This window comes from Xiphophorus hellerii, chromosome 2, assembly GCF_003331165.1.
Source record: "Xiphophorus hellerii strain 12219 chromosome 2, Xiphophorus_hellerii-4.1, whole genome shotgun sequence".
In the NCBI taxonomy this organism is placed as follows: domain Eukaryota; kingdom Metazoa; phylum Chordata; class Actinopteri; order Cyprinodontiformes; family Poeciliidae; genus Xiphophorus; species Xiphophorus hellerii.
The window spans coordinates 12,795,035-12,822,964 of NC_045673.1; the positions used below are offsets into that span (position 1 = coordinate 12,795,035).

The 27,930-nt window shown below is 39.0% G+C and overlaps 2 protein-coding genes and 1 long non-coding RNA gene across 3 annotated transcripts; 2 read left to right on the forward strand and 1 right to left on the reverse strand.

Moving 5' to 3' along the window:
* Nucleotides 1-450: 450 nt before the first annotated feature.
* Nucleotides 451-5,846, reverse strand: pdp2 (putative pyruvate dehydrogenase phosphatase isoenzyme 2). Its single transcript, XM_032547840.1, is given in 8 exon segments — nucleotides 451-1,178; nucleotides 1,853-2,152; nucleotides 2,240-2,476; nucleotides 2,720-2,825; nucleotides 3,654-3,940; nucleotides 4,028-4,165; nucleotides 5,011-5,187; nucleotides 5,297-5,846. Coding segments are annotated over 8 exon segments (1,602 nt in total). The 5' UTR covers nucleotides 5,378-5,846; the 3' UTR covers nucleotides 451-902.
* A 38-nt stretch (nucleotides 5,847-5,884) lies between these two features.
* On the forward strand, nucleotides 5,885-14,553 carry terb1 (telomere repeat binding bouquet formation protein 1). The gene is given in 22 exon segments (XM_032547829.1): nucleotides 5,885-6,542; nucleotides 6,650-6,760; nucleotides 7,046-7,177; nucleotides 7,432-7,560; nucleotides 7,699-7,759; nucleotides 7,851-7,963; nucleotides 9,019-9,147; nucleotides 9,250-9,402; nucleotides 9,509-9,640; nucleotides 9,769-9,894; nucleotides 10,429-10,565; nucleotides 10,646-10,986; nucleotides 11,071-11,120; nucleotides 11,219-11,253; nucleotides 11,255-11,297; nucleotides 11,451-11,687; nucleotides 11,958-12,014; nucleotides 12,190-12,255; nucleotides 12,343-12,408; nucleotides 13,121-13,197; nucleotides 13,818-13,844; nucleotides 13,846-14,553. Coding segments are annotated over 22 exon segments (2,406 nt in total). The 5' UTR covers nucleotides 5,885-6,505; the 3' UTR covers nucleotides 13,993-14,553.
* Nucleotides 14,554-17,868: 3,315 nt separating this feature from the next.
* LOC116708250 (uncharacterized) lies at nucleotides 17,869-20,492 on the forward strand. Its single transcript, XR_004336633.1, has 3 exons — nucleotides 17,869-18,097; nucleotides 19,004-19,048; nucleotides 19,666-20,492. It is a non-coding gene; the product is annotated as an uncharacterized LOC116708250 (long non-coding RNA).
* Nucleotides 20,493-27,930: the final 7,438 nt, after the last annotated feature.

The window sequence follows — 27,930 nt, forward strand, 5'->3', positions numbered from 1 at the left end:
GACTTCATCAAGGGGGAAAACAGGTTAAAAACAGAAACCAACGGTGAAAGTTAGCTCAGCCAAACATAGACGTGTGCTTATGGAGGCAAGACTTTCCACTCAAATTTTCCAAAATGTATTATCTTCCTCTGATATTCTATAAAAAAAAATAAAATAAATCTTAAGTGTTTTAGTGACAGTGATCAACTAAACTGATGTTTTCCACTTGGGATTTGTTTGCAAAACAATCAAACTTGTCTGGATGAACTTTCGTCACTGAGGACAAACACTCGTGTTTACAAAACAGCACAGGGTCGGATTGGTCACCATGTCACCCAGCTTTTAAACGTTCACAGTTTATTGTGAAAACTTTGAAAACTCTGCTGCTGATATGTTGAAATATCAGAGAAGTGAACTGTTCTAAATTCTAAACTTCAAATCAAAACATTTCTGCAAAAAAAAACCATCTTTTTTTGGTATTCATTTATGAATTTATTTATAAAATTATATATTTTTTCCCCATTATGGAACAGATAATTTAAAAACATCAACAGCTGATTAAATCAACATGATACTCTTTATAGAAATTTTACGGTAAACTTCTTAGCTCACATTAACACAAAGTAAACAGGAAAAAAGGCAAAGATGGATTGTCTGTGCAAGGCACAAACAGGAATACTGACAAGGTAAAAGTGCTGACATGAAACTTTCTCTCCCAAAAGAAAACTTGGATTATATGTCTGAAATTTTAAAGGTAATAAACAGTCGTTCATGTAAAATAATAATATCTGGACAGAATATAACATTGAAAACGATCATTTCACTTCACTTCATCTGTAAAACAGCTTACGTAACACCGGCCATGACAAAATACTGACTGTACGTAACCAAGCGTAGCTCTGTAGTAGGACTCACTGAGTCTGCTAACTGTGGCGGGGTCTAGCCAGGTCGTAGTTCAAATACACCACAGTAACTGTGATATCGTCCCTGTACATTCTGGCCAGGTCTTCTGGCAAAGCGAGCATTGAGGCCAGCCTCTCCTGCGACAACTCCCCATACTCTCCAGTTCCAAGAGCGTGTCGGATCAGATGAGTGGCGGCGTTGGTATCCAGAGCTGGAGAGGCACGAGCTCGCCGCTTCAGCAAGAGCTCATGCATCTGACCCAGCTTGAGCTTCCGCTCCGAAGGAGAAACTGGAGCCTAAATGAACAGAGGTTGAAAAGTCAAAAAGACATGAAAAAATAGTTAGGACATGATAAATATGAATTGACTTGCTGTAAACAGTAATGTTTTCAGTCTGGCAACCCTTTTAAAGGGATGGTATTATGCATTTTCCAGGCACATTGTGCCATTTTAAAACTCAAATCAATAACATATTATCTTCAGTCGTTTAAAGAAAAATGCTTAAAAGAAACTTGACACATTTGAGATCCTACTCCTTCTGACACTCCGCCATCAGTTCGACGTCACAACAATGCTTTCCACCCTTTGTGAGAGCAAACATTTAGGCACCCCTGAACAGTTGCCATGGGAAATTCAAAGATTCATCAAACACGCATGAAGAGATCAAATCAGCACTCCTGGTATGGTTTGGATGAGGGAATAGCATTTCTGTTCTTTCTCTGTTGTTAAATTTAAATGTTTGAGATCAACAAAGAAATGTTAATATTTCCCAAGGATAGCCTGAGTAAATACAAAATCTGTTTTCATTGATTTAATGATAAAAGCTGTGTGAAGTTACCTTCACTTATTTAAAAAGAATAGATAGAATTTATCTTTTAGCTTAATTGTTTGCACCACCCATGGCGAAATTAGGACACTGTCCAAACACACACATATATAGTAATGTATTTAAGGGGTTTCTCTGAACGAACCTGTAAGTGAATTCCACTGAGGTGTTCTCCAACTAGCCGCACTGCCTCCTCACTTGAGAATTCGTCCCACAACCCATCAGTGCCGAGGATCAGGAAGTGGTCCTGGGGTCTCAGTTTGTGATAGGTTATCTCAGGTGTCACTTCCAGGTATGGCGGTGTTAAATAGTTAGGCGGAGTGTACTGATACAAGTTCAGAGAGTCAAGATCCACTCCAGATTCAAGGCTGGCTAAAATGCTCTGCTGCAGCTCAACGCTCCACTTGAATCTCACATCACCGAAGGCGCGTAGAGGCATGAGAACCTGAAAATGAGACAGAGAAAAAAAACATAACTGACTTATTTCATAAATCAGATTTTCTTTGTTTATAGCACTGAGGTACCAACTCACCCCCAGCAGTCTGTCATCTGTGACCACTGTGTCTCTCTCTGAAGGTGGATGCTGCGCTCTAATACGTTCCAGCTCATCTTGGTTCTGTGAGTTGTGGTCTTTGGAAAGCGGGACAGCACTCCAGGAACCGTCATTGTTCTGCACCCCTAAAACTGCGCGGCAGTCTCCTGTATTTGCCACGTGGATCCCATCGGTTCCAACGTGAGCCACACAGGCAGTGCATCCAGCAAACGCCACCTGGAAAGAAAAGTCAGAGATGGGGAAAATAGAATTCCTGTTTAAGGCTACTGACCTCTGGGTTTAGCCGCCTGATAACTGTGGATATAAAACCATTAGAATATTGATTGATTCTCATCAAGGGAACCTTAAAACATCGTCCCAAACGCATCATGAAAAACTAAATTGAGAGGAGGAATGGCTGACTGACATTTTTCCTTCTGTATTATTCAGACTGGATGAAAAAGACTTGTGTGTAGTTACCTGGATGGCTGTACTTTTCATAAGGTCACTGGAAAGTGGGACTTGAGCCTCCAAAGAGATGTCGGCATCAAGACGTCTAAAAGCACAACTCAGAGCCTCCTGAGGACTAGACAAAAGGATTACCAGATTTGGTTCATTGAGATTCTCTCACTGAAGATGCTTTTCAATGCATTCTAAAGGTTTATGTAAAAATGTTGTGACATAATAGATAAAAGTGATGTCAGAAAAAAGCCATTTTCAAGAAAATGCAAACTGGTTAAAAAAAAATAAATCGTGCAGAAGTAATATGGTAACAGATCAAGTGCCTATAAAACTAAGTTCGCTGTTACACGGTGCTGTATACTGCAGTTAAAATGTTTGCACAGTTAAAGTTTGAAGCTTGTTTTTGTTCAATATCGTGAGTAAATTTGTACTCGTTTAAAGATGTCAAACAATAAATTAATCACTCAGTTTCTAGATTTACTGTATCACCAACAGGGAATCGTAACTGAATTAAATATTCATTTAATACATTTAAACTGTTTCCATTTGTGTTTTACTGGTATCAAAGTATCCTACAGTTTAAGACATATTCAAAGATGCCAGAGAAGGGGCAGTGGCTGCAGTTTTCTTTGCTTCTAATGTAACATAGAATGACACAGTGCAGCATCTCCCCCATCTGTTGTTGCACACTGCCTGTCAGGTGGCTGAACAAAGATTAACATAGTTTTCTTCAGTTACAAGAAAGACAAATTCTTCTACTTGGAAGAGTCAAAAAGTCAGTAAATATTAAAGATAGCATTAATATAACTACAAATTACATCACAGTTTTTTTTAGCAGCAGAAATAATTGTTTCTTTTCTGAAATAAAAGCAATGATATTATGTTATACACTTGTAGTGTTTTCACTAAGTTTCATATCTAGCATGTTAGAGCTACAAACATGTTAACCTACCTCATGCCTTCGTCATGCTCCTCATTGTCCAGTAACTCTTGCCAGAAGACTCTAAGGTGTCTTATGTACAGGGGCGCGGATTCACGATAGTTAAAATCTGAATGATGTTTATACCATTGTAAGATGGGCGGAACAGGCCTGCCAAGATCCATGCACTTATCAAGCTCTTCCAGGATTTGCTTTGGCATCATTGCCACTGCTATATAGTACAGCAGCCGCTCGCTTACGGCCTGGGCACATGCCCAGCCCCCGTGGCCGTCAAACACTCCAAACAGCATGCCCTTTGACTGGGGATTACACACACAAAAGAAAATTTTTGCTTTGCATGTTAATAATTGGGTAAAAATATAAGAACATAAAAAGTAGCTGCATACCTGTAAGCATGTGGCTGCACTACGACGGTCCTCATTAGGAGTATTTGCAGGTAAATGGTTGCTGTCAAACTTTCTCACAGCGCTGAGTGCCCTCCCATCAAACTCCGGCACACTTCACAGTCTGAAACCAAAAGGCGCCTTCATGATTAAAATTTCAGTCAATGTGCAGACACTTAAATAAATCAGATTATTATTTAGGAAATTGCCTATTCCAAAAAAAAATGTCTGTGTGTGTATATACATATACACATGCACATTAAAACATTTTAACCATGTTTTTAATGGTATGATGCAATATTACACAATTATGCTTATATCAAATGTAAGCATAATATCATTATAATTAACATGACTAAAGATTTGAAGCTATCTGTATGTATGTAATTATAATGCATTTCACTTCATGAATTGACTTATTGAAAAAAAGTGCTTTATAATAATATTCTTATTTACAGAATGTGATTATTGTATATGTAGCCTATGAGAAGCAATAAGGATTAAAACAAAATTTTGTTTTTTTTCTATTTCATTTTGTTTGTTTAAAAAAATTGTTTCACACATAATCCTTACCAGATTTGTAAGTAGTTTGGCTTTTAAAGTAGGGATGAAAAAATTGTTGCCAGGTTCGTTAAAAAAGTGAAATAAATAATAGATTAGACACCAAGTTCTCAGGATTATTCAGCTGTAGGGCAAAACCTCATTATTTATTTTTTTTCACAGTATTTACACAGTGCAGACAATTTTTACCCTTCCACTAACTGGACATGCAATTAAGCAAAAGAAAATGTGTTTGGGAGCAAATAAATTCCCTCCCCCCCATTACATGCTAATGACAACCCTCACATAATGCCACCCAGGGTGGAGAGCCATGTTAACCAAATCAAAAACCGCCACTGTTCCTTGTCTATCTGTGGAACCAGCTGAGCTACAGCATGTTTAGCGCCTAAATATTATTGATTGTCATTCAGTCTGATTTCTCTTACCTGTTCATTGCTTCTTAGGATGCTATTAATCTGCACTTGGCTCTGCTGAAAGTCTAAATCCTCTCGTGTGGAGAAATGACAGCAACTTCGAGTCCAGACTCCAGATTCCTCACCAGTGCAGAAACTTGGGTCTGATCGAGACGGACTCCAGGATGAAAAGGGACACTTGTGGGCTGTCTGAAAGGGAACAATAACATAACGCTACAAGTTTGGAGTCATAAACACAAAACACAAGAATTGTGATAGAATGTGCATATGAGCAGTACAGTCTGATCAAGATACAAACTTGGAATGGGACTTTGCGATAAACCTTCAGCCTGTAGCTAGAAGCTCGATGGAGAATCCTGGAGTACACACGTCCATACATCGCTACAGAAACGGAGCTGGCGCTATTAGGTGCAACTTATTCAAATTATTCCGCTTTATGTCTGAGCAGAAAAGACAAACAAGTCACTATGTGCATGTATAGTTGTAACTTAAGTTATACTACATCAGATTTCTCTGTTGCCATTTAACACATGGATTAGTCAGCTTGAAAGCTGCACTCCAGCTAACCAAAGGCTCACCTAATAACACGACCTTTGATCGTTATTACGCTTGACACACATTGTTGAAATTTCACGATTTTACTGCTGCTAGCATGCTAGCTCTTCCTCACTCCACTAACGTTTGGTAATTTCCGACACTACACTACACTACCCAAGAATCCATTCGTAAAGAGGCTGCCTACGCGCACATTTATGTAGCTTAAGAAATATGTCAGATCCCGTGTAAGCAAAACTTACATGGTTACGTACAAACTTTGTTACAAATGAAGCAAAGTCCGTTCACATGCAGCAAAACACCAACTATGACAAGGGGGGGACGTCCAGCAACGTGTGACGTAAGGATCTGACGATCACCAATTCAGATGATCAGAAAACTGTTGGAAGCGCCTCACATCCTAGTTACATCCACTTTTATGTGTTCTCCAATAATTGTCATTATTTATTTGTTTGAATAAACAAATAAGTGTTCACTACAAACACTTATTTGTTTGTAGTGAATGGATATACAATGTCCGGTTTAGGCATAATTTCCAGGTTTTGTCGCGCAAACCAACTGCAAGAGTAGTGGGGTGGGTGTTCCTTCGGGGTTTCCACGGTAACGCAGCGTTAGGTTCACGAGCCTCTAAAGGAGCAGTTGACAGCTCGCGCTAAAACGTATTAGCAAAAATGTTCTTCACAGTTTGTGAAGTAACAACTAGAAAGTAGTTGCAGTGTTAGATGCGATCACATTGAGAAACAGTGCGCTTTTACTGTAAGAATTTTTTTTGTCTGTAGTTAATGTTTTAGTTTAACTTTATAAATAACGTGACCGTTGTCAAGCTAACGCTAATCCCAAATGTAGCATGTTGGTGTAAACGTTTTTCTTTCAGCCCAGGGGTTGGTAATACCCTACGAAATCATAATACTTAGAAAACCAGGTATAAGAAATTTCTCTGAAGAAGAGTGAAATGGACAGGGCAGGCATTTGCAGGAACAACCGTAACAGTAAGTGATGCAAATACTAAATAATCACTGTGGGATTTTGAACATATTTTAATTCAATTATAATATGGATTTACTTTACTGACTTTATTTTATTCCTTTAATTTCAGCAACAAAGACGGATCTTAGTTTGCTGCTTGAGTGTGTGAAGTTTCAGATGAAATGTCCAGATTCACAGAAGCAAGCACTTCTTACCATCCACTCCATCTGTGAAAAGAGAGGTAACAATGAAACCGGAGCTTTTCGACTGTTTAAAAATATAAGGCATGGAGGCAAAAATATTTTTGAATTGAATTACTAAAACAAAATTCATTTTGATGAGGTACATTCTAGAACAGCACAGAATGTACCTCATAAACAACGCTACAATTTCTGCTTCAGCAGCTTGTCAACATATTACACTTCTTCACAATCTAATATTATAATACCACCTCTAATTATATGTGTGACAAGAAGTTGCATTTATCCACTGTCTGTTTTACCCCATGTTTTTTTTTTTCTTGCAGAGGATAATGTGGATCTGCTGAGAGAACTAGGTGGTGTGGCATTTTTGTATAATCTGTCCAAATCCAGTAATGTTCATTCAGATGTTAAAGAGACTGCTCTCTTTACCCTCGGCACACTAGCTGAGGCTAATGGTGGGTACCCGTGTCTCAGAGTTATTGATTTTCACATCCATCCATCCGCATATTCTTGCAGGGTACAGAAACATTTTTAAAATGTAAATACATGTATTTTATAATTTATTATGTCATAAAGATGTCTAAAATTAAAATAGACGAATGTCTGTGCCAGATTATAGGCTAAATTAAGTTGTCCTGGTTTTGTGTGTACTGTAATTTCATATAAAATGAAATCGATGACAATGTCATATATATGTTTTGTTTGGTAGTGTATTGCAAGAATTCACTGTGCAGAAAGGACATATTCACCGACATTGCTGGACACTTGCAAAAAGACAGCTCACTGAATAAGAAGAGGGTGTCCGTCTATTTGCTGTTTGTTCTGGTTGCACACAACAGTAAGATTATGCCTCTTTAATTGAAAAAATAAGTAAAACAAATAAACAACAGGATTATTGCTTTATGTGACAAAAAAAAATTTCTGGCAAGTTTTAACTTGATTTGTTTGACAAGTATTTGCCTTTGTGGTTTTGCAGAATTGGGGCAAACTTTAGCACAAACCACAGGCTGCCTGGAAATTCTGATGGACCTTTTCAGGTACTGTGTTGTACCATTGATGTGTATACATTTTTGTTTTGTAGAATACGCTCATCTGACCTTTTTTTTTTTTTTTTTTTTTTTTTTGTAGGAGCACTTTCCCCTTCTCAGCAAAAGATAATCTGAGAACTGTCAGCCAAACCTACCAACTCTGGACATCTGTGTCTAGTGCTCTGTGTGGCTCCGTCAACAATCCCCAGAATGGTAATATCATCTGTCTTTGTTCCATGTAGTGATGAAACTGTTTTAAAAACATTTTCACTTCTATGATGTACAGTACAGACCAAAAGTTTGGACACAACTGTGTGTCCAAACTTTTGGTCTGTACTCAGTTCAGACCAAAAGTTTGGACACACCTTCTCATTGAATTCAATGAGAAAGTGTGTCCAAACTTTTGGTCTGTACTGTATATATTTTTACTGAAATCAAATAAATCTGATAGTGATCAAAACATGAAATGGTGCAATAACCTGGCAGCACAAGTGTGGATGGATCTGCTGAAGGATACTTCATAGGTGCAAACCTGCTTTCAGTCATAGTGAAATATACTTTGGTTCTGTGAAGACTATTATAAGTAATTTAAGAAAATATGCAACACAGATTATCAAAACTAGATATTTTCTCAAATTTGATCAAAATACAAATTGGAGGTTACAGGGAGACCACACTACAACACTGAAAGAAATCCAGGAATTTCTAGCAAGTACTGGTTGTCTTCTATGTATAACCTTCTCCTGACCGATACGTTTGTGCAATGAGAAAATGTTTTATCCCTGTAATCACTGTGGAAACTATGGTTTAGCTACAGAATGATTGAACAAATGTCAAGAAAATACAACTTGAGCAGGTGAAGTTTTTCCTCAGTTACATCAGATTTACAATAATTTATAGCAGAAGAATCAATTGGACGCTAAACAAATAATTGATTTAAGGGTTTGGGGAGTTATGCAACCAGTTTTCTACAGTTTTTATATTTGTCATAGTTTGGCCCCAGCAGATTTGTTTCTTTTTTAGGCTAATAATACGGTATATGCATGCGTCACACTAAAGGTTGAAAATGTTTGGCAATCAGCTGTTACGGTTAATTTTTTTGTACTTCTCAATAATTTGGTATATTAACATTGGGATGCAGACTTTTTATGTCCACTATACAGTTAAACTTTAATACCGATTCCTTTGCCCTGCCGGTAAAATCCTTCAAACCCTCCACTGAGACACAAGATCAGCTGTATTCCACCATGCCTTTGTTTTGTTTGCAGAGGAAGGTCAGCGCATTTGTGTTGCAGCCTTTCCCCTTGTGAAAACATGGCTTCAGCAGACTTCTGTGCCCTCTACTGAAACATTTCAGCCCATATGCTCCTTTATCGCCATGACAGTTTCCAACAATTGTGAGGAAACAAAACAGCAATGATTTCTGCTTCAAACACTGTTTGACAATTCCTAATGCCATTTAATACTTTGTAATATCCATAATTTTTCACCTATTACAGCTTACGTACAGGAGAGTTTTGCTGCCTGTGGAGGTTTGGAAACTCTTACTCTGGCACTGCTTCGTGTTGTGTCTGCTGCAGATACCAGCTTGCTGTCTCGTCAGCTATCAGTTGTTATAGTCAAGACCTTGTCAGCTTGCATCACCGATAACTGTAAGTCCTGTTTTTAATAACGTTAAGATTACGTTTGACAGTTTCATTTCAACAAAACTTCTCTTATGCTGTTTTCATTCCAGTCTACTTTTTGTTTTCATTTTAGCCAATCTGGCCACAGGTTTGGCGCAGTATGGTCTTGTCTACCACCTTTTCTTTCTGCTGACCAGCTCACACTTAGATCCTGATGACAGGCTCTCAGTTCTACTCACCATTGGGGAGTGCACCGAAGCCTCAGGTGAGACTGCACAGTAATGATCTACGTATGTTTGAGTTGAGAATTTGCTCTCTATACTTCTGTCATTTGGTTGAAATCCTCTCAATTGGCATGTTTTTACAAGCTTTGTGTCTATTTAATATTTGCAGAAGAGCACCAGTCTCAGCTGGTGGATTGTGGAGGCTTGCCGATTATGATAACTTTTCTCACAGAAGACTCAAGTGAGGAGGTTAGGAAAGCAGCAACTTTCATACTACATACTTGCAAAAAGACCAGTAAGTGTAATTTATTTAATATTTTATTCCACCTAATAAAAGAATATTTGGGTTCTTTATGATTTAGTTTTGTTAGTCATTGTATAAGAGATTTTTTGCTGCTGTCAGAACAGACTTTTTTTTTTAATACTTTTACTAATATGTTGTAAAAACATTGTTAGACCTCTTGTTGTGTGTGCGGGTGTGTGCGTTTGGGGGCGTGTGGGTGTGTGCATTGCTTACTTGAGAAGGTATGAATGCCACACCTCTCAACTTCAAGTATCTGCTGCTAATGTTTTTTTGACACAAAAGAAGGTCCAATTATACTATTATCAAAAGTGGTCATAATAATATGCCTAATTGGAATAAGATTCCTTTAGATTCTTTGTAGGTTCACTGTGGTCTTGGCAATATTTAATGTGTTACCAGTGTTACTATTTCACATGATTCACATTAAATGTATTTATTTCTCTCTAAAATGTGTAACTACTAAAAGTTATATTTGAATTAATAGTACCAAGGTTTTAAAATGACGTATTTTGTCTGTTGGCAAAGTGTTGAGCTTGGGAGTGCAGGGTCTGGTGGAAAAGCAAGCTGAATATGAGGAACCTCCTTTAAACATAGAAGAGTTTAAGAATTCAGCCAGAGAAATTATGCGCAGGATTGAAGTGTTAGAGAAAACACAGCTAAAGGTTAGTTGTATACACACACACGCAATGTAGTTGTAAAATTATGGTCCATAGTGACTAATACTTACTTGTTTTTCTTTTAGGAGATTGGAGAGGAGCAAGAAGACATTCTTTGTCCAAATTCAGCTGAACTTCAGCCATCTAAGCCCCCACCTGTATGTCTACCAGCCCAGAAACAGGAAGCCAATAAATCTACCAGCATACTGAGGCCAATATACAAGAGCAGTGGCATCAACAGCAGCCTCCAACTTGTCAATAGCATGGCTGAAGTAAAGAAAGTCACTTCTAGCTTGATTCGTCAAGGAGAAGAAACCAAAAGGAGTGGAGGAAATATGATGCGTTCTGTGAAAAGTGGAGGACGAATCGGGATGTCTTCTGACATATGGTCATCAGAGGGAGGCAGTGAGTCACATATGAAAAACAAGTCAGTGGAGTCTACAAAAGTTACAAATCATATGGGGAAAAAAAGTTCCTTAATAACATCCTTTTCCTTTTTATTTTTGCTTAGTTCCTTGTCAGTGTGGTTGACAAAACCAAAAGAGATTAGGTGCTGTTATGGTGAGAGACAGAGTCATGCAATAACTTCTAAATACTTTATTGTCAGTTATTGTTGGATGCAGCTTCTATCAAGATTTTAAGTATTTGTTTTGTTTTAGAGTCACAGGGCAGTAACTTAAACGAGAATCGGAAGGATTCCACCAGAAGAACACTCTGTCTCTAATGGTCGGTGTGCAGGTGGGGAAAAATATCATTTCTTTAATTTGTTGTCTTTTTTATTTTGTCTGGATTCACTAGAAGAAATCCTCTGTGTATCATTGCAACCTAATTGTTTCACCGTTACATTGTTGTACACAGATAATCAATTTTTGATATAACTGTCATTTTTAGGTTGTGTGTTAACTTTTGAAGAAGTGACAAGCCGCTCTTTTGCATCGGTTCAGAGCTCCTGTGTGAACAGCTGCGACATGCACAGAGTTCTGCAGGAGGCAATGGAGCGATTCAGAATGCATCACTTTATCTTTGGGGTCAGGCAAGAACAAAAGAGCGTCACTGCTGAGCATTCTGACACCAACTCTGCCAGGGTTTCAACAACAAAGTTACACAGAAGCTGTGAAAACATGTGTGGTAAGAGGCTTTACAGTGTAAACTTTCTTGCAAAAGGCCTCTGTTAACTATTTGTTGAAGGTGTCTTTTTTCCATACAGCAAATTTTAGTCCCTCAGAAAACATCCATCAAGCACATTAATATGTTGAAAGTAATAAAACTTGTTCGCCTTTGCCTTTTTTCCCTGTTTTTGTTTCTTCTGATTTACTTTCTGACTATGCCTTGAATCTTCTGAATCATAAATTAGACATCACAATGTGCTAATTTTGTAAACTATTTCATTCCTGACAGCTGGGACTGATAAAAGTGTTGCTTCTCTGCAGCAACACTCTTGGAGGAAATATAATGGTAAGAAAAGGCAAAAAAAAAAGGTCTTCAGACATAAGCACATAAAGTAATTTGCTCAGTGATTATCTCAGATGATTTCATTATGCTTCGAAGCAGTTGTCTTTTATTGTTGGATGGAAAGAATAAATCTAATGTATGAAACTTCTTTAATCTTGTATTTCATTTTTTTTCATAGGTGTCACTTTGACTCCCCTGTACAAAACAACCAGAAAAGGCGCATTTCCCTCTAAGAAAGGGATTGGTATGTGTTATTAGTATATTTTTTAATGTTGATACACTCATGACATTTTGCCATATTCACCAACTATGACTCCATCCTTCCTCTAAGGTCCAAGCCTGACTCCCCTAAAAAGGCCACATCCACGTGAAGCCAACTATCAAACATCCGGTTCTGGTATTTACATTTTCGCACTTTGTGTGTGAATGTTGTGATTGAGAGACGGTGTTGGGAGCTGTCCTCTGCAGTGTATTCTTGGCAGCAGACGAACCAGAGAGCAGAAGGAATGTTGAGCTGTCGCCAGCATTCTCACTGTTCAGGGCAGAGCTGGTTGAGCGCTGTGCTAAGCTGTTCCACAGTGTCTGTGCTATAAAATTACTACTACACTATAATGATATCCTGTAATGTTTTAGGCCAATGGAAAATACTTTAACTATTAGGATATGATGTGTCTGTACTGTCAAAAGGCTTTATTCATTGTTTATCTTTTAACTTTCTGTCCCTTTATTCTCGTCTGAGGCATTGTTTTTAGGCCATGTGTTTGTGCACTGTTGGGTTTTATTATTTCTTTAATGCTCTAAGCCAAATGTATTTTCCAGCACACTCTGAAAGTAGCACAGTCCACTTTTTCAGCATACGCTGACATTTTTCTGCATTCTAAACTCCCCATTACGTTTTCCATCTAGTTTGGCTTCTCATTTTTTTCTTTTTTCCCCCCCCGACATCAAAAAATAGATTTTTGTTTCTAGAGCAGCTGTTTTAGTTATAATGCTCTGTCACTCTGATGGGTCTCTATGCACAAAGCCTTATGCATGGAGCCTGTAAGCAGAATGTGTGGCAAAACATGTACCTGTATTTAAACTTAAACTTTTTCATGTTTCAAACACAGAGAGAAGAGGAAGAAATAGCAGTGAGCATTATGCTATTAAGGATCAGTCAAAGATAAGCACAGACCACTCTTCTTCTGTAAGAGCTTTTTAGAAAAAGGGTTTATGGGCTTTCTCTGTCTGAACATATTGCCCTAACAATACTAAACTGTTTATCCAGAGTAAAAACAGGAATCAACTCAAAATATTTTACATATTTTCTTGACCTTTATGTGTCTTAAACTTGAATTAAACTGGGTAAAAACCTATCAATCATGCTGTTCTCAGTGTGTGTTCTCTACCAGATGCCTTATGAAAAGACAAATTACAGTTACTTGTTGGTAGGATTGTGGGATGAAACATTAGATCATGCTAAATGTCCATGTTTGTAGATTGGCTCATAATTCTCAGGCTCCTTTGACAGAATGGAAAAGTTGCTCGCAGTGTGCAGTATTATGCGAAACCAGTTCATATCTATTTTGGCAGACCAGAATTACTTTCTTCCATCTGCAGATGAATAAAAATAACTGTTTACAAGTGGTGTTCCACAAGGCTACATTCTGTGCTCAATTTCAGGTTTCTTAAACTCTGTTTGACTGTAAACAACTTTAAATTACTTTTTGTATGAATGATGTTGTACAATTTTTATTCATTTGCCTTTCAGTTAATTTCTTATTGTTGCTTTAACTGTTCCTCCTGTTTTTCTTAAAATACCGGCAGAGAAGAAAAAGACAGGACTTCAGCCAGTGAGGAGGTCCATCATTTGCTCTCTGGAGTAAGGAAATACGGCTACTCCTGGAACTCCATCTTGTGGTCACATACTTTCCAACCTGGACGCACCAATGTTGATCTGGCCAAAAAATACAGGAGGCTGATGAGAAAACAAAAGTCATAAAATGATGTTTAGATTGCATAAAATCTTGATCATATCTTCTTATTTTACCTTGAAACTATAGAGTGGTATTATTCTGTGTAATCTTACTCCTGCGAACCGCAGGCCTTGCCCAGTCAGAATGTTCCTGTAAAGATTAGTTGATTTAATTGATATATTCATTCTGTTGCTTTTTAAAAGTTTACTTATTTTACAACAATTTATATAGTAATATATTCTTTATAGTACTGTAATATATTGTATTAGGATTTATTTCAGTTTTATTACTGCAAGAGCCTCAAGAAAATCTTCACAAGAATATGTTCTATAAATATTGCTTATCTTTGAAAGTGTATGTTCTGCTACTTTGTAAAGTTATTTATTGGTATTTATGTGTTTTTTCAGCTTACTTCTATATGCTAGATATTTGCTATTTTTAAAATGTTACTTAAGCACAAATCTTAAACCTGTTTGAGGTATTTGTGAGGATCTCTTAGATGAGGCAGTTAGATTTACAACCTTTGAGTGAGTTTACACTCTGTACATTGTTGCAATAAAAAGTTCTGTTTCCTACAGTACCCTCAACCTCTTGCCTCTAAAATCTGTGTGACTTCTTAATCTTTAACTTTTTATCCAGGAAATTCATAAATAATTGATGCCAGCTCAAAGCTTTTCATGTCTGGAAATTCTAATAACTTAAGCAATAACTGTGTGTAAAATCCTTTTTTGGAGAAGGAACAGGAACATTGCAAAGTGAAACTATTTTTCTCCTATTTCTGATGCAACCCTTTAGAAATGATCTAATAGTTCCTTTGTACACGGTCTCACAGAAGCAAATGCCAGGTTCTGTTTTCTTTATGTTCTTGCTTTGGCCATCATAGTCCGTAGAGACAGGAAATCAACAAGAGGAGAGGGGACCGTAGTGGAGCACTTTTGTTTATTGAGACGAAAGCCTCTGGTAATGACAGGAATCACAAATAGTGCGAATCGTGCTGCTTATCTATTTTGTATGTGCATCAAGAAGCTGCTCAGTCTGCAAACTGTATCCTTCAGGAAAGCCGAGCTGGACTGAGATGACTGTCTAAAGTATGCCTCTCCCACTCTGTGGGGACTCATCAGTATGTTGTCACAACTGAGATTTACATTTTCCCTGTCTCATGGCAGAGGTTGTCAAAGTACCCATTTGTGGTACTTTTGACAATCTCTATGATACTCATTAACTTTGTGACTTGAAAGCCCTTGCACTCTCATCAGTATGTGACTGTACAGTCTTTGTGGTTAAAGAAAAAAGTGAAGGCTAAAACTTCTTATTCCTTGTTTTCTATTATAAAGTTTCAGTTTTAGTTTTGGAATTCTAATACTTGCTTCTTGAAAATGCTTGTACAAGATCTTGGGATAGCGATGAAGGCCGGGGGAATGTGGTGGGAGAGACATCTGAAGAGCAGATTTCTCATGGACTGAAATGCAGTTAGACTGAAGACTTTTGACCCAGACCCCCGAAACCCTCCTTCCTCTGGAAAGAATGTGGCCCAGGCTCTCCCCCTTCTTGCGTTTTCTCTCCCACGAGATGCTGGAAAAGCATTAGTTCTCTAACATGAAATGAAATACAGAAGCTATAATTTGAATAGCATGTCTGGCCTGCGTCGCATGCATGCACTAGTGTGTGGCAAGATGATCTCTGTCATTTAAGAAACTAAGAAAAGTAATTAACCAGTTGATTTGCTCAAAAATCAGTATGTGTTGTTAAATAAATGGGCAGCAGGACCACAGAAGATATATACCACTTTTATTTTCACAAGCAAGCCACTATTGAATAAAAATTACAATCATTCCATTCAGACTAATATGTGGAAGTGTAAACACTACTTCTTTAATGCATAAATAGTTACTTGGTAGTTCTTCCCTGGTATGTGCTGCAATTTTTAAACTGGTCATTTTTGGTTTGCTAGTCCTGTAATCTGTCGTTTGGGTAAGACATCGTTAGCTGGTTTATGATGACCAGGCTAAAGGACACACCTATATTCTTAAAAGGAATTAACTTTATCTTTCATACACAGTGGTTCTCAATAGGTTGTTTTAAAGCTGTTCTCACTAATTCCTTAATGCGCAGGAGATAGGTTTGAATATTTGCTTAGTGAGTTTGCATAGAGGAAGGCCTCTGTTGTCTTGCATTATGTACTTCTGTTTTGTGCTGTTTGAGCCTATTTACACCCCAAAGCCAAATCTACTGGCTACTTAAATTTATTAAGAGCAGAAAAAATTGAAGTCCAACGTGTTGCATAGCTCTTTTGGTTCAGTTAAAAAGATATATTTGGCATTTGTCTTAAGAGCAATTGGGGTGGAAAGTCAAGGTGTTTTTATACCCATTTAGAATATGGTTTCACAGAATAAAATCTCCTTTTGCTTGTTTCAAGGATGCCTTTGATGGATTCACATTAACTCCATGGATGTGCTCATGTCTGTGATTGAAGTGTCATCAGGGATCTTGACTTCTCTTGGAATGATCTCACTGAGAAGGTCATTTTCGTTCAGCTCTGAGTTTTTCAGGAGTTCGCTAACATTTTCCACGTTGATGTCACTCCCCAGCGTCTTCAGACTCTCTTCAGCCTCCACCCCTGTCGACTTCTCCAGAAAGCCTGAAGTGAGTTTTTCTGGCTCTGCTGTGGCACTGTGCTCACTTCCTGACATATTCAGTGACTCATCTGGATCCAGAGGGATGGTGGTTGGTGAGGAAATCACATCAGGGACACCAAAATCAATCAATGGTGGCGAAGAAAGAACTGGATCAGCTACAGACTCTTGGTCTTTGTGCTGCACTACATCCTCGTCTCTGATTCTCGTCGGCTCAGAGACCAGGTCAGTGTCTGCCTCTGACTGCAAAGCAGAGTCAGGTTCTGGAACATCCTCTCTGTTTGGAGTGATAGCAGCTTCAGCTTCCTCTGTAGCTTCAGGTTTTGCTGGTGCAAACGATTCTGGTTCCAGAGGATTGGTGTCTGAGACCACAGCTTCAAACTGCACTGGAGCTGGAGTTTCCTTTGGGTCAAAAGTTTCTGCATCTTCTGTTGGGGCCAAGGTAACAGGACTTTCTTCCTCTTTCCCCTCTGGTGCACATTCATCTTTTGGTGGTTCTTCTACCAACACATCTAGGGTCTCTGTCCTAACAGCCTCCTGTTTTATCGCAGAGTCTGCTGTTGGTTTAGGTGTCGATGACTCCACAGCAGGCTTCTGTTCGCTGGCTGCTGCAGCAGCAGCACTGCTGACAGGGGGCTTCTCGCCTTCTGCTGAACTTGTTTCCCATGATGAACCTGTGCAATTTGTCAAAAATAAGAGTGAAATTGTTCGAAATAGTTATTATAATGGAAATAAAAACTTTCTGATAGGCAGCTTTTACTGAGGTTATCAGTTGATGATTAAGGAAAGACTTAAAAATAATCTAATAGAAACATGGATGATAAAGTGATCAGGAATTAGTTAACTAGAGAAGTTTTACTTGTTTCTTTTTACTTGCTTGAATATAGTCATTGTTAGTAAACAAAGCTTAATATATTATCTGAAAGTACTCACAATATGAATTCACAACCGCATGAGTACATTTGAGGCACAATTGGCAAATTCCTTCTGGTTAAACTTTTCCAAAATACTTTGAACTGCATTTTCCCCATTTGAACGATCAACCTCATGTTCCCCAAACTCTTTAATTTGGCTATTTAAGACACTGATAACTAAAAAAAAATCTAATATTTTTGTTTAACAAAGTAGAACGGAGAACGGAATTTTTCAGGCGACCCCGCCTCCCGTTTTGATGGGGGAAAAAATTAAATAAAATCATAGTTGTTATAAAACTGCCTAATTTGAACGTGCTGGTTCATTTACATACCACATAACGATTCTCCACTAACCTTTAACAAACTCCTTGATGTTGCAGTTAAATTAAAGCTGATCAAAGTGCAGATGATCACTCAGCTCTCAGCAGAAGTCCGTGCGCCGGAGTGCCTGTTGGGAGCGCGCACCAGCTGGGCAGAACCCGAGCCGTGCGCGTTCGCGGCGAAAGCGTGCGCGCTCAAACCTCAAGCCTCTGAAGCTGAAGCTTTGCTTGACTGACTTCGGCGTGAACCCTTTTCCGGTGAAAGTAAGAAAAACAACACACACTACAGCAAGACAATTCTGCTAAACATTTGATTATGCCTACAGATCAACAACAGTTTTATTTTATTTCAGGAAATTGGCCAGTTTTTGATTTAACAGTCATTTTTATTTTGTCCATGAAAAGAACAAATTTAGACGTTGAATCAGAATCTGTATATCACTGCCAAGCGATTTAAAGTAAACACAAACTATCTTTAACGCATATTAACGTACAACATTTTAAAGTGATTGTCTTATGAAGTAAGGGCGATTGTGTTATGAAGTAAACATGATCAGCTGATCTACATATGACTTGTGTCTTATGAGAGAACTATCACTTTCATAAGCCATATTTGAGGAACAGCCATGGTGCAGAAATTATGGACTTACTTGGAAATAATACTCTACTATAATATGGAGGTTCATTAAGTAAATACATCGATGTACCATGAATAAATGTTGAATTTAATGTTTAAATAAATTATTTAATTGACAGTTTGCTTAACGTGTCAAGTCATGAACATGCAAACCGATTCAGATAGTTAATTAAACGTGTATTTAATTATTTTATAGTTCTTATTCCTGCGGCATAACCATGAAATAATTTTATCTGTCAAACACACCCATCAAAATCGAGGAGCTCAGCTAAACTGTGGAACTGCAGTTAAACCTGAGTTTTGTGGTATATTTCTGCCAACTTTGCACCTCTTTGTTTATTATTCTTCCCAAAATAGCTAAAGTCGTATTGAATGAAGTGATTTCCATGTCTTTGAATAAATTCTAAATAGAATTTAGGTCTAGACTTTGTATCTCAACTTTATAAAGCAGCAACCAGCATTTTCAGAGCGGTTCGTTGCTATGTGGATTTCTGATGTGTGTAGACTAAAAAAAATAATTTTTGCCTCCCCAGACCAGAGTGCCATTTCCAACCTTTGAGGTCTTCAGAGGACGTGAGGTGATAAATTTACTTATAGGTGACATTTGAAGGAAGTTATGTGGACTGGATTTTATTTAGAGGTTTTAGATTTGCAGATGATAAATCCATATGAAGACCAAAATTTTGAAATTTTGAAAGCCACGAACCAATTTCTTTTCGTGTCATGAAAATACACCACTTTGGGTTGACACATCATTTACATTTCCATTAAAATACATCAAAGCATACAACATGACAATAAAAAGTTTAAGGAAAATAAGTCTCACACAAGGCACTGTGCAAACCTCACATTTTAGCTCCATACACAATGACGTAAGAAAATAGTCTTATTAATTATTACACTCTTTTCTTTCTATTTACAAGTGCAATGTATCTTGATTTTCAAATTTAGTTTACCATTTCAGGCTCGCCCATTTGGCATTTTATGAACTGCAGTGGTGTCCTGGTTAACTACTGCAACTTGCCACCTCTTTTTTGAAGAAAGAAACTGTGACAAAATAAATAAATCACCACCTTGAAAAAAATTACATTGGCAAAAAATGACTTAGTCAATTATTTTAGGAAGGTGATAATATTCTTCCTTATTGTTTTAAGTGCCTACTTTCATTTGATTTTTTTGTCAATATTTATATTAGGTTTACAGATCCAGAGTGCAGAGCCGTTCCACATGGCTGGTCTTTCAATAAGGAGTCCAGGATTAAACTCTATTGGGATTTCTGTGCTGCTCCTGGTCATCCTCTTTCAAGTCTTGCTGCTGCACTTTCCTGGTGTCTTCAATCAAATCTTTTGTGAAAAGCAATCAACATGGTGAACTAATTTGTAGTCAAAGGCAATGGTCAGATTACTCTGGTCAGAAAATGTAACGGTATTGAAACGATACTCGTTCTTTTTTTTTATGTTCCAATCGTGCTTGTGGCCTTTGCCGTGCTCTGCATGCTGTTAGCTGCTTACGCCAAAGACAGAACAACACTCCAGTGCGGCATGGTCTGCCAGGCAGCATCAGCCCTGCTCACTCTGGGAGGCATCATTATGTTTGTGGCATATTTTCACTCCTACTTGACACTTTGGTTTTATTTGTGTGTTGGTGTGGAGGTACAGTTGATTGTCACAACTGTACTTACAAGGGTTTTAGGACAGAAGCTGACTTCTGACTGGAAATAAATGGATTCAAGCTGCACCAGATTCCACAGGTTCACAAGGTTAAGTTTATTTTATTTGTGTTGTCTGTGTTAAAATCATATTGCTAATGTATATTATTACCTATGCTTGAAATTATTTACTTTAGTAGATCAAGTTTATTTTTACTGCTGTACCAATGAGATGTCTGGACAAACTCATTTGTAAGAGGATAAGAATGTAAGAATGAAAATGTGACAAAAAAAAAAATCAAAGCCATTATCAGTGTTATACCTGCAAATGTTAAATGTCATAAACTGTGTTTATAAAAAAAAAAAATCCTGAAGTATGTTGTCAGGCTCCAACTTTGTTTATAACGGTTAATTACAGTCATAACAACTATGTTGCACCACTTAAGTTAATAGCTACTGGTGTTACTGTTACGACATAATAATATTAAAGGTTTATGGGGAATGAATACTGTGAAAGATTGACATGTTGGCTTCATAAAAATAATCTCAAGAACTAGTGGGAACATAGTAGAAATTTGGTTTATTAGCATTGCTAATGGTTAGAAAAGCAAATAAAATACAAATAATTATAAATGTGCATTTCTAATGGTTTATATTTGACTTAAACAGTCATATGTGACATGTTTTAGACTTTCACCTTTCAGTTCAGGATGTACATGAACAATGACAGTTCAGACCTGGCATGAAAATTCATTCTTAGTGATCAGATCACAGCTTTACATCCTACAAATTCAATGACATTATAGTTCAAAGATGGACACATTTGAGATTTGTCCACTGCAGTGATGTCCATGTCAATTATTGGATGTTTATTCCCAAAACTAATATTAATAACTACATTTGGTGTCATGTCATAAATTAAGTAACTTAGCTGCGGTATAAAATACTTAAAATTTCCTAAAAACGCTTTTAAAAACACATTCAGTCAGGTGAAAAATATTTCTCGTACAAGCTGTAAAGCATCGTCTTCCTCTGCTGCCGTCGACAGTTGCTCACTTTCTTTCTCAGCTTGCAAATTGTTGTTGGGTTCACAATGACCTTGGGCCGATGCTGATCTCTCTCCTTCGGATTCAGGATGCTGTGGGTTCCTGCAGTAGGGCACAGTTTCCACCTCTGTAATGTCCAAGTCTGTTTCTGAAACGTATGTCATTTCCAGGTCATCACAGCAGTCTGAGGACTCTTCCTCTAAAGGCGACGTCACTGGCTTTGATTTTATCTCCAAAGTGCCTGGGTCTACTTCCTTTCTGGAGGTGGGATTTGCTTTTCCTTCAACCTGTGTTTCAGAGGGAGGGAGGTACATGTCAAAGTGATATGCTGCCTTGTTTCTGAATAAACTATGCACACGCACGAAGAAAGCATGATTCATCAGACCGGGTTGCTTTCTTCCCTTGTTCTGTGATCCAGTTCAGATGGTCACGTCTTCAAGGCCTATGTGCATCAGTGAACCTTGGCCACCCACGACCCTATTCCTCGTTCATAATTGTACTTCACTTGGTCCGCTATTTAGCAGACAATGACTGGAAACATGTCACCAAAGCTATAATTTTTGAGATGCTTTGTCAATTTGGCCCTTGTTAAACTCATGTCAGTCGTTGCCCATTTTTCCTGGCCAACTTTGAAGACATAATGTTAACTTGATTTCTAATATTTCCCAGCTATTAACAGAGATTATCAGTGTTATTCACATAACCTGCCAGAGTCTATAATGTTGTACTGATTGGCTTGCATATTCCAACAGACATTTTGTTACCTTTCTAAAATAATGTCCTAAATCGTTTTTTGCCAAAAGTAATCTTGGCACAAAAAAGAAAAAAATCACCATCTCTTTCTTTCCAAAATTACATTTGGAAAACATGAATTAGGCCACTATATTAAGCTATGTGCAACTTCATCTTCACATTTACACAGCTCACAACCTAACCCCAAATATTAATAAACTTCTGATTAAGAAATTATCTCAAAGTTCTCCTCACAAAAATGAGGAGAACTCACCAAATAATATTTTGGTTTTGTTTAAATGTTATTGTTTATATTTTTCCTTTTTAAATATATCTGTTTTAATATTTTTATAAATCAACAGCAATGTCCTTTTGTAGGCGATACACCCGTTTTAACATATTTTGGGCATCAAAAATAGAAGTTAAGAAAAGGAAAGAAAATCATGCACAACAGAGCCACCTTCTGGCGAAGCGGGAACGATGCGTCCTCGTAGGAACTCTGGGTGAGAAATGAAACAGCAGCTTCTACCAGCTCCGCTTCGTTCATACAGTAAAACGTAGCTCTGGGGACAAACCAGTGCGTAGCTGTTAGTTGGACAAGCGACAATTAACCACAACTGAATCCTAAAACTGGCGAACTATTGTTTTCCTGTTCGCTACCTTGGAGCTCTTCTTTTTCTCTGACTCTTCAATGGCGTCTTTTCTTTCACTTTAACCTCTTTCTTTGCCATCCACGAAGGGAGCGCCCGCTGTCTTTCCGCCATGTTTGTCGCTATACAGGGCACAGCCTCTTTCCAGTTTCAGAATTGGTCAGACCACCATTATACTGTATTTCTGCCTGTGAAAGAATCAAATAACGTGTTCTGTTGTTAAATAATGAGACAAATAGTCTCTCTAGCGCCACTCACAGTTGGATTCCGTGCATAGCAACTTGTTACCGCCGCCTTGCGATCAGCAACACTCAAACACCACGAACCTGGCTGAGACAAAACTCTTTCTTTAGATTGCATTATAGTTCTTTGCTCTTTGAGCAAAATAAATAAATAAATAAATAAATAGATAACTAAATAAATAAAAATAAATGTAAAATGTATTAAAATTTTAATTTAATAAAATTTAATAAAGAAATTTAATCAATTTGGGGGTTTTTTTATTATTAAATTGACAATATACAAGGTTTCTGCAAGATCTTGAAATATCTCATTTATTTATTTTACATTAAAAACCAAAGTGCTGCAGACTTAATCTCCAAGTCTCCAGCAGTTCTGTATCAGATTTTCACTTTCTGTCACTCTGCACACAGGGCTGCCATCTTGTACTTGGCCCTTTTAATTATCTCTCTTAAGCTCCGACGCCAAGTGCTTAGACCTTGATTGCAAAGAGCAGCTTTGTATATTTGACTAAATTAAAAAACGGAAAAAGAAGGGTGAGAAAAAAAAAAAAAGAAATCACAAGTCAGCCAGCGTGTTACACGCAACAATGCAATTTCCCCTAAAGCTTTCGAGTCTAGTGCTTTTTAGGAACAACAAATAATCAGTGGCTTTAACTGGTAAATACAACTGGAACAAAAATCCTCAGAATCTCTCACAGCATCTGTGTTATTATTTACCGCAGATAGCTCTTACCAACTGAACCACAGATCATGGATGACTATTTACCAGAGTAGATATGCTAGACATGTGCAAAGCTGCATTCAGTTGATAAAAAAAAGCAAACAAACACCTTCTATTAAAACAATAAAAATAAAACATCAAATCTAATACTGAAAAGATTGAGACTAATGTCTCATATATTTCACTGCTCAGTTAAGCACAAAGCAAAACAAATATCATTACATTAAAAAAAATCCATCTGTGCAGAACTGAGTTTAGCATGGGACTCATCCTCCCCCAGGCTTCCTGCCACATCCAAAGATCAGGCTGTAAGAAGATTTCTGTGCACTAATGGCATAAATCTTGTCGCTGCTTTTCTTGCATGCTGAATTTCAGCTCAAACATGACCAAAAAGTCTTAAAGTTACTTATATAAGAGCATCAGTATGACGGTTTTCTTTACTACACATCTTATGTTACTGTCACAATGTTTAAGAACTGGAATGAAACTCAAAAAGTTAAACATGCAACTCTGTAGACATTTATATGTTAATATGTTGTTGTTTTTTTTGACTGGAAATTATAAGTTCATTAGCAGAGTTCAGGCAAACATTTTACCTTCTCCATTCTGAATCTAATCTGGGCTTCTGATACCTTGATCTTAAAGTTATTGCAACAGACTTATCCCTGCTGTGAGTGAGTGTCATTATCATTGCCCATCTGTCTCAGAAAACTAGAAAATCGGAAAGCCACATTGCGATTGGCCATATGGTGCAGAAGAGCACCAGCTTAGAAAGAGTTTGATTCATTGAAGGTTTTCCAGCTGGCACAGATTAAAAAAAATCATTTTATCTGTGCCAGTAAATATGTATAAAATCCAAAATCATATTATTGGATGTTGGTGCTAGTATAAAGATAAAATATTACAAAGACAACAGGACAAATCACTTAACACCTACATAAGGAAAGGGATTTTTTTTTTTACCTACTTAGTTGTGAAAGTTGCATCCTGAAGTAAACCTGTCCATGTTTTAATGCAACCTTTAAAAAATATTCTGTCCTTTGTCTTGTCTTTTTATATATTTTCTCTTTTTCTGACCATTGGAAAATTCCTGTAGATTATCAGTTTCCCAAACATTTAGATTAGTTTAAAGTCACTTAAATCTCCTTTCTTCCTCATGCAAATGCTCAGTTTGAACTTCATCAAATATATTATATACCTGAAAGGATTTTGTTGCTGATTGGTTGAAATTAAACAAGTGTACCAAATAAAGTGGCCAATAAGTGTAGGATGTTTTTTCTAGGTAGAACAAATAGCTCGACCCCTGCAACTGGAATTGAGCATAAACAGATCCGAAAAAGAAACGTTGTCAATTTAAAGACACAAGCATGGGATTACAGATAAGTCAGGGGGCTGTAATCTCAAATATCTATGAAAAAGAAAACTTTATCCCACCAGTGATTTTACTTAAAAGTCCTTGTCAAAGCTTATACCACAAGGTTCTCTTTCTGATATTTGTCTAATGGGGTCAGTTTGTTGTATAACTTTTTCTAATCTGCTGTGTTGTGAGGAAAAAAAAAGTTCAAAATGAGTCCCTTGTGTAGCTTTATGACACATCTGTAAAAATCAGTGTGGTTGATAGATTGTATAAGATGGCTGGAGGGCTCGCATTTGTTTTATGAGGTCAGTTATTTCCTGTCTTGTTTAATCTATTGTCATACGGGCCGGAGATAAGAACAGAGTTTAGCAGCAGCTCGTCCTGCCTCATGATATGTCTGCATCTGTCTAAGAATCGGATATTTGTGTTAACTCTCTGGGCTCGACCTCCTGGTACAGCGCAGCTCTGAACTCTAAGCTGGGTATTATGCTAAGAATCATCAATGGTGATGAGTAAATTTCAAGTGTAAGTTCATGTTGATAATGCGTTTTTAGCAAACAACTTTGAAGGTCCTCCAAGAAATATAAAAGTAAAATGAAAATTACACATTGACTGTACAAAAACAACTTGCTTATTTGCAGCTATGCTGTTGTTTTATGCATTTAAACACTGCCCAGATTGCATACATAAGAGTTATTAGTTTTGACATAATCTACACAGTAACATCTGATGCTCAGAGACAATAAAATCTCAAGGATTAAGACATGTGAGAAGAAAGAGCAGGAAAAGGGGATGTTGGAAGGCGCTCCACCATGTGGAAGACGGGAACTCTTGCCAAAGTACCTGAAACTGACCAAAAACAAAAGGTAAAATGCACAGAGATAAACTGCTAGTCCCATAGAAGTCACATTACATTAATTAATTTTCTTTGGAACCTACTAAGTAGTGCTTGCATTCTCTCAGTTTGAACAATCTGTTGGCATGGCGAGACTGTCAAGCAACAGCTGTACTGATTCCAAGAAAGTTTTCTTGTCCCACTCCATTATACTGTCACACATGACTCAGCACAGCTTGTAATTCTCCTGTTGAGACAATGGCTGATCTGACCCTCTGGGCTGGGGGTCAGTCAGAAGTTGGAGGATGCATTAGATAATTAAGACAAAACCCCCAAATCAGTTTAATTTGATCTAAACGTGACAATTCAGGATCTTCTTTGGCACAAATTGGGTTGATATCCATCACTTGTACTTACAGTTTCCCCCTCCCATGGGCCCACCACCCGTGGGAGGGGCCAAAGGGGTCGGGTGCAGTGTGGGATGGGTGGCAGCAGAGGGAGGGGACCCTGGCGGTCCGATCCTCGGTTGCAGAAACTGGCTCTTGGGACGTGGAATGTCACCTCTCTGGTGGGGAAGGAGCCGGAGCTAGTGCGTGAGGTCGAGAGGTTCCGGCTAGAAATAGTCGGTCTCACCTCGACGCACGGCTCTGGTTCTGGAACCAGTCTCCTTGAGAGGGGCTGGACATACTTCCACTCTGGAGTTGCCCAGGGTGAGAGGCGTCGGGCAGGAGTGGGCATACTTGTTGCTCCCCATCTCGGCGCCTGTACGTTGGGGTTTACCCCGGTGAACGAGAGGGTAGCATCCCTCCGCCTACGGGTGGGGGGACGGGTTCTGACTGTCGTTTGTGCTTACGGGCCGAACGACAGTTCAGATTACCCACCCTTTTTGGAGTCCTTAGAGGGGGTACTGGAGAGTGCTCCTCCTGGGGACTCCCTTGTTCTGCTGGGGGACTTCAACGCTCACGTGGGCAATGACAGTGAGACCTGGAGGGGCGTGGTTGGGAGGAACGGCCCGCCCGACCTGAACTCGAGCGGTGTTCTGTTGCTGGACTTCTGTGCTCGCCATGGATTGTCCATAACGAACACCATGTTCAAGCATAAGGGTGTCCATATGTGCACTTGGCACCAGGACACCCTAGGCCGCAGTTCGATGATCGACTTTGTCATCGTTTCATCGGATCTGCGGCCGTATGTCTTGGACACTCGGGTGAAGAGAGGTGCGGAGCTGTCCACTGACCACTACCTGGTGGTGAGTTGGCTCCGGTGGTGGGGGCGAAAGCCGGTCAGACCTGGCAGGCCCAAACGTGTTGTGAGGGTCTGCTGGGAACGTCTGGCGGAATCCCCTGTGAGACGGAGCTTTAACTCCCATCTCCGGCAAAACTTCGAACACGTCCCGGGGGAGGTGGGGGACATGGAGTCTGAGTGGACCGTGTTCCGTGCCTCCATTGTCGAGGCGGCCGATCGGAGCTGTGGCCGCAAGGTTGTCGGTGCCTGTCGCGGCGGCAACCCTCGAACCCGCTGGTGGACACCTTCGGTGAGGGATGCCGTCAGGCTGAAGAAGGAGTCCTATCGGGCCTTTTTGGCCTGTGGGACTCCGGAAGCAGCTGATGGGTACCGGCGGGCGAAGCGGCATGCGGCTCGGGCGGTTGCTGAGGCAAAAACCCGGGCGTGGGAGGAGTTTGGAGAGGCCATGGAGAAAGACTTCCGTACGGCTTCGAGGCGATTCTGGTCCACCATCCGGCGTCTCAGGGGGGGGAAGCGGTGCAGCACCAACACTGTTTATAGTGGGGATGGTGTGCTGCTGACCTCTACTCGGGACGTTGTGGGCCGGTGGGCAGAGTACTTCGAAGACCTCCTCAATCCCACCAACATGCCTTCCACTGAGGAAGCGGAGCCTGGGGACTCTGGGTTGGGCTCTCCAATCTCTGGGGACGAGGTCGCCGAGGTGGTTAAAAAGCTCCTCGGTGGCAGGGCCCCGGGGGTGGATGAGATCCGCCCGGAGTTCCTTAAGGCTCTGGATGTTGTAGGGTTGTGTTGGTTGACGCGACTCTGCAATGTCGCATGGACATCGGGGGCAGTTCCCCTGGATTGGCAGACTGGGGTGGTGGTCCCCCTGTTCAAAAAGGGGGACCGGAGGGTGTGCTCCAATTATAGAGGGGTCACACTCTTAAGCCTCCCTGGCAAGGTCTATTCAGGGGTCCTGGAGAGGAGGGTCCGTCGGATAGTCGA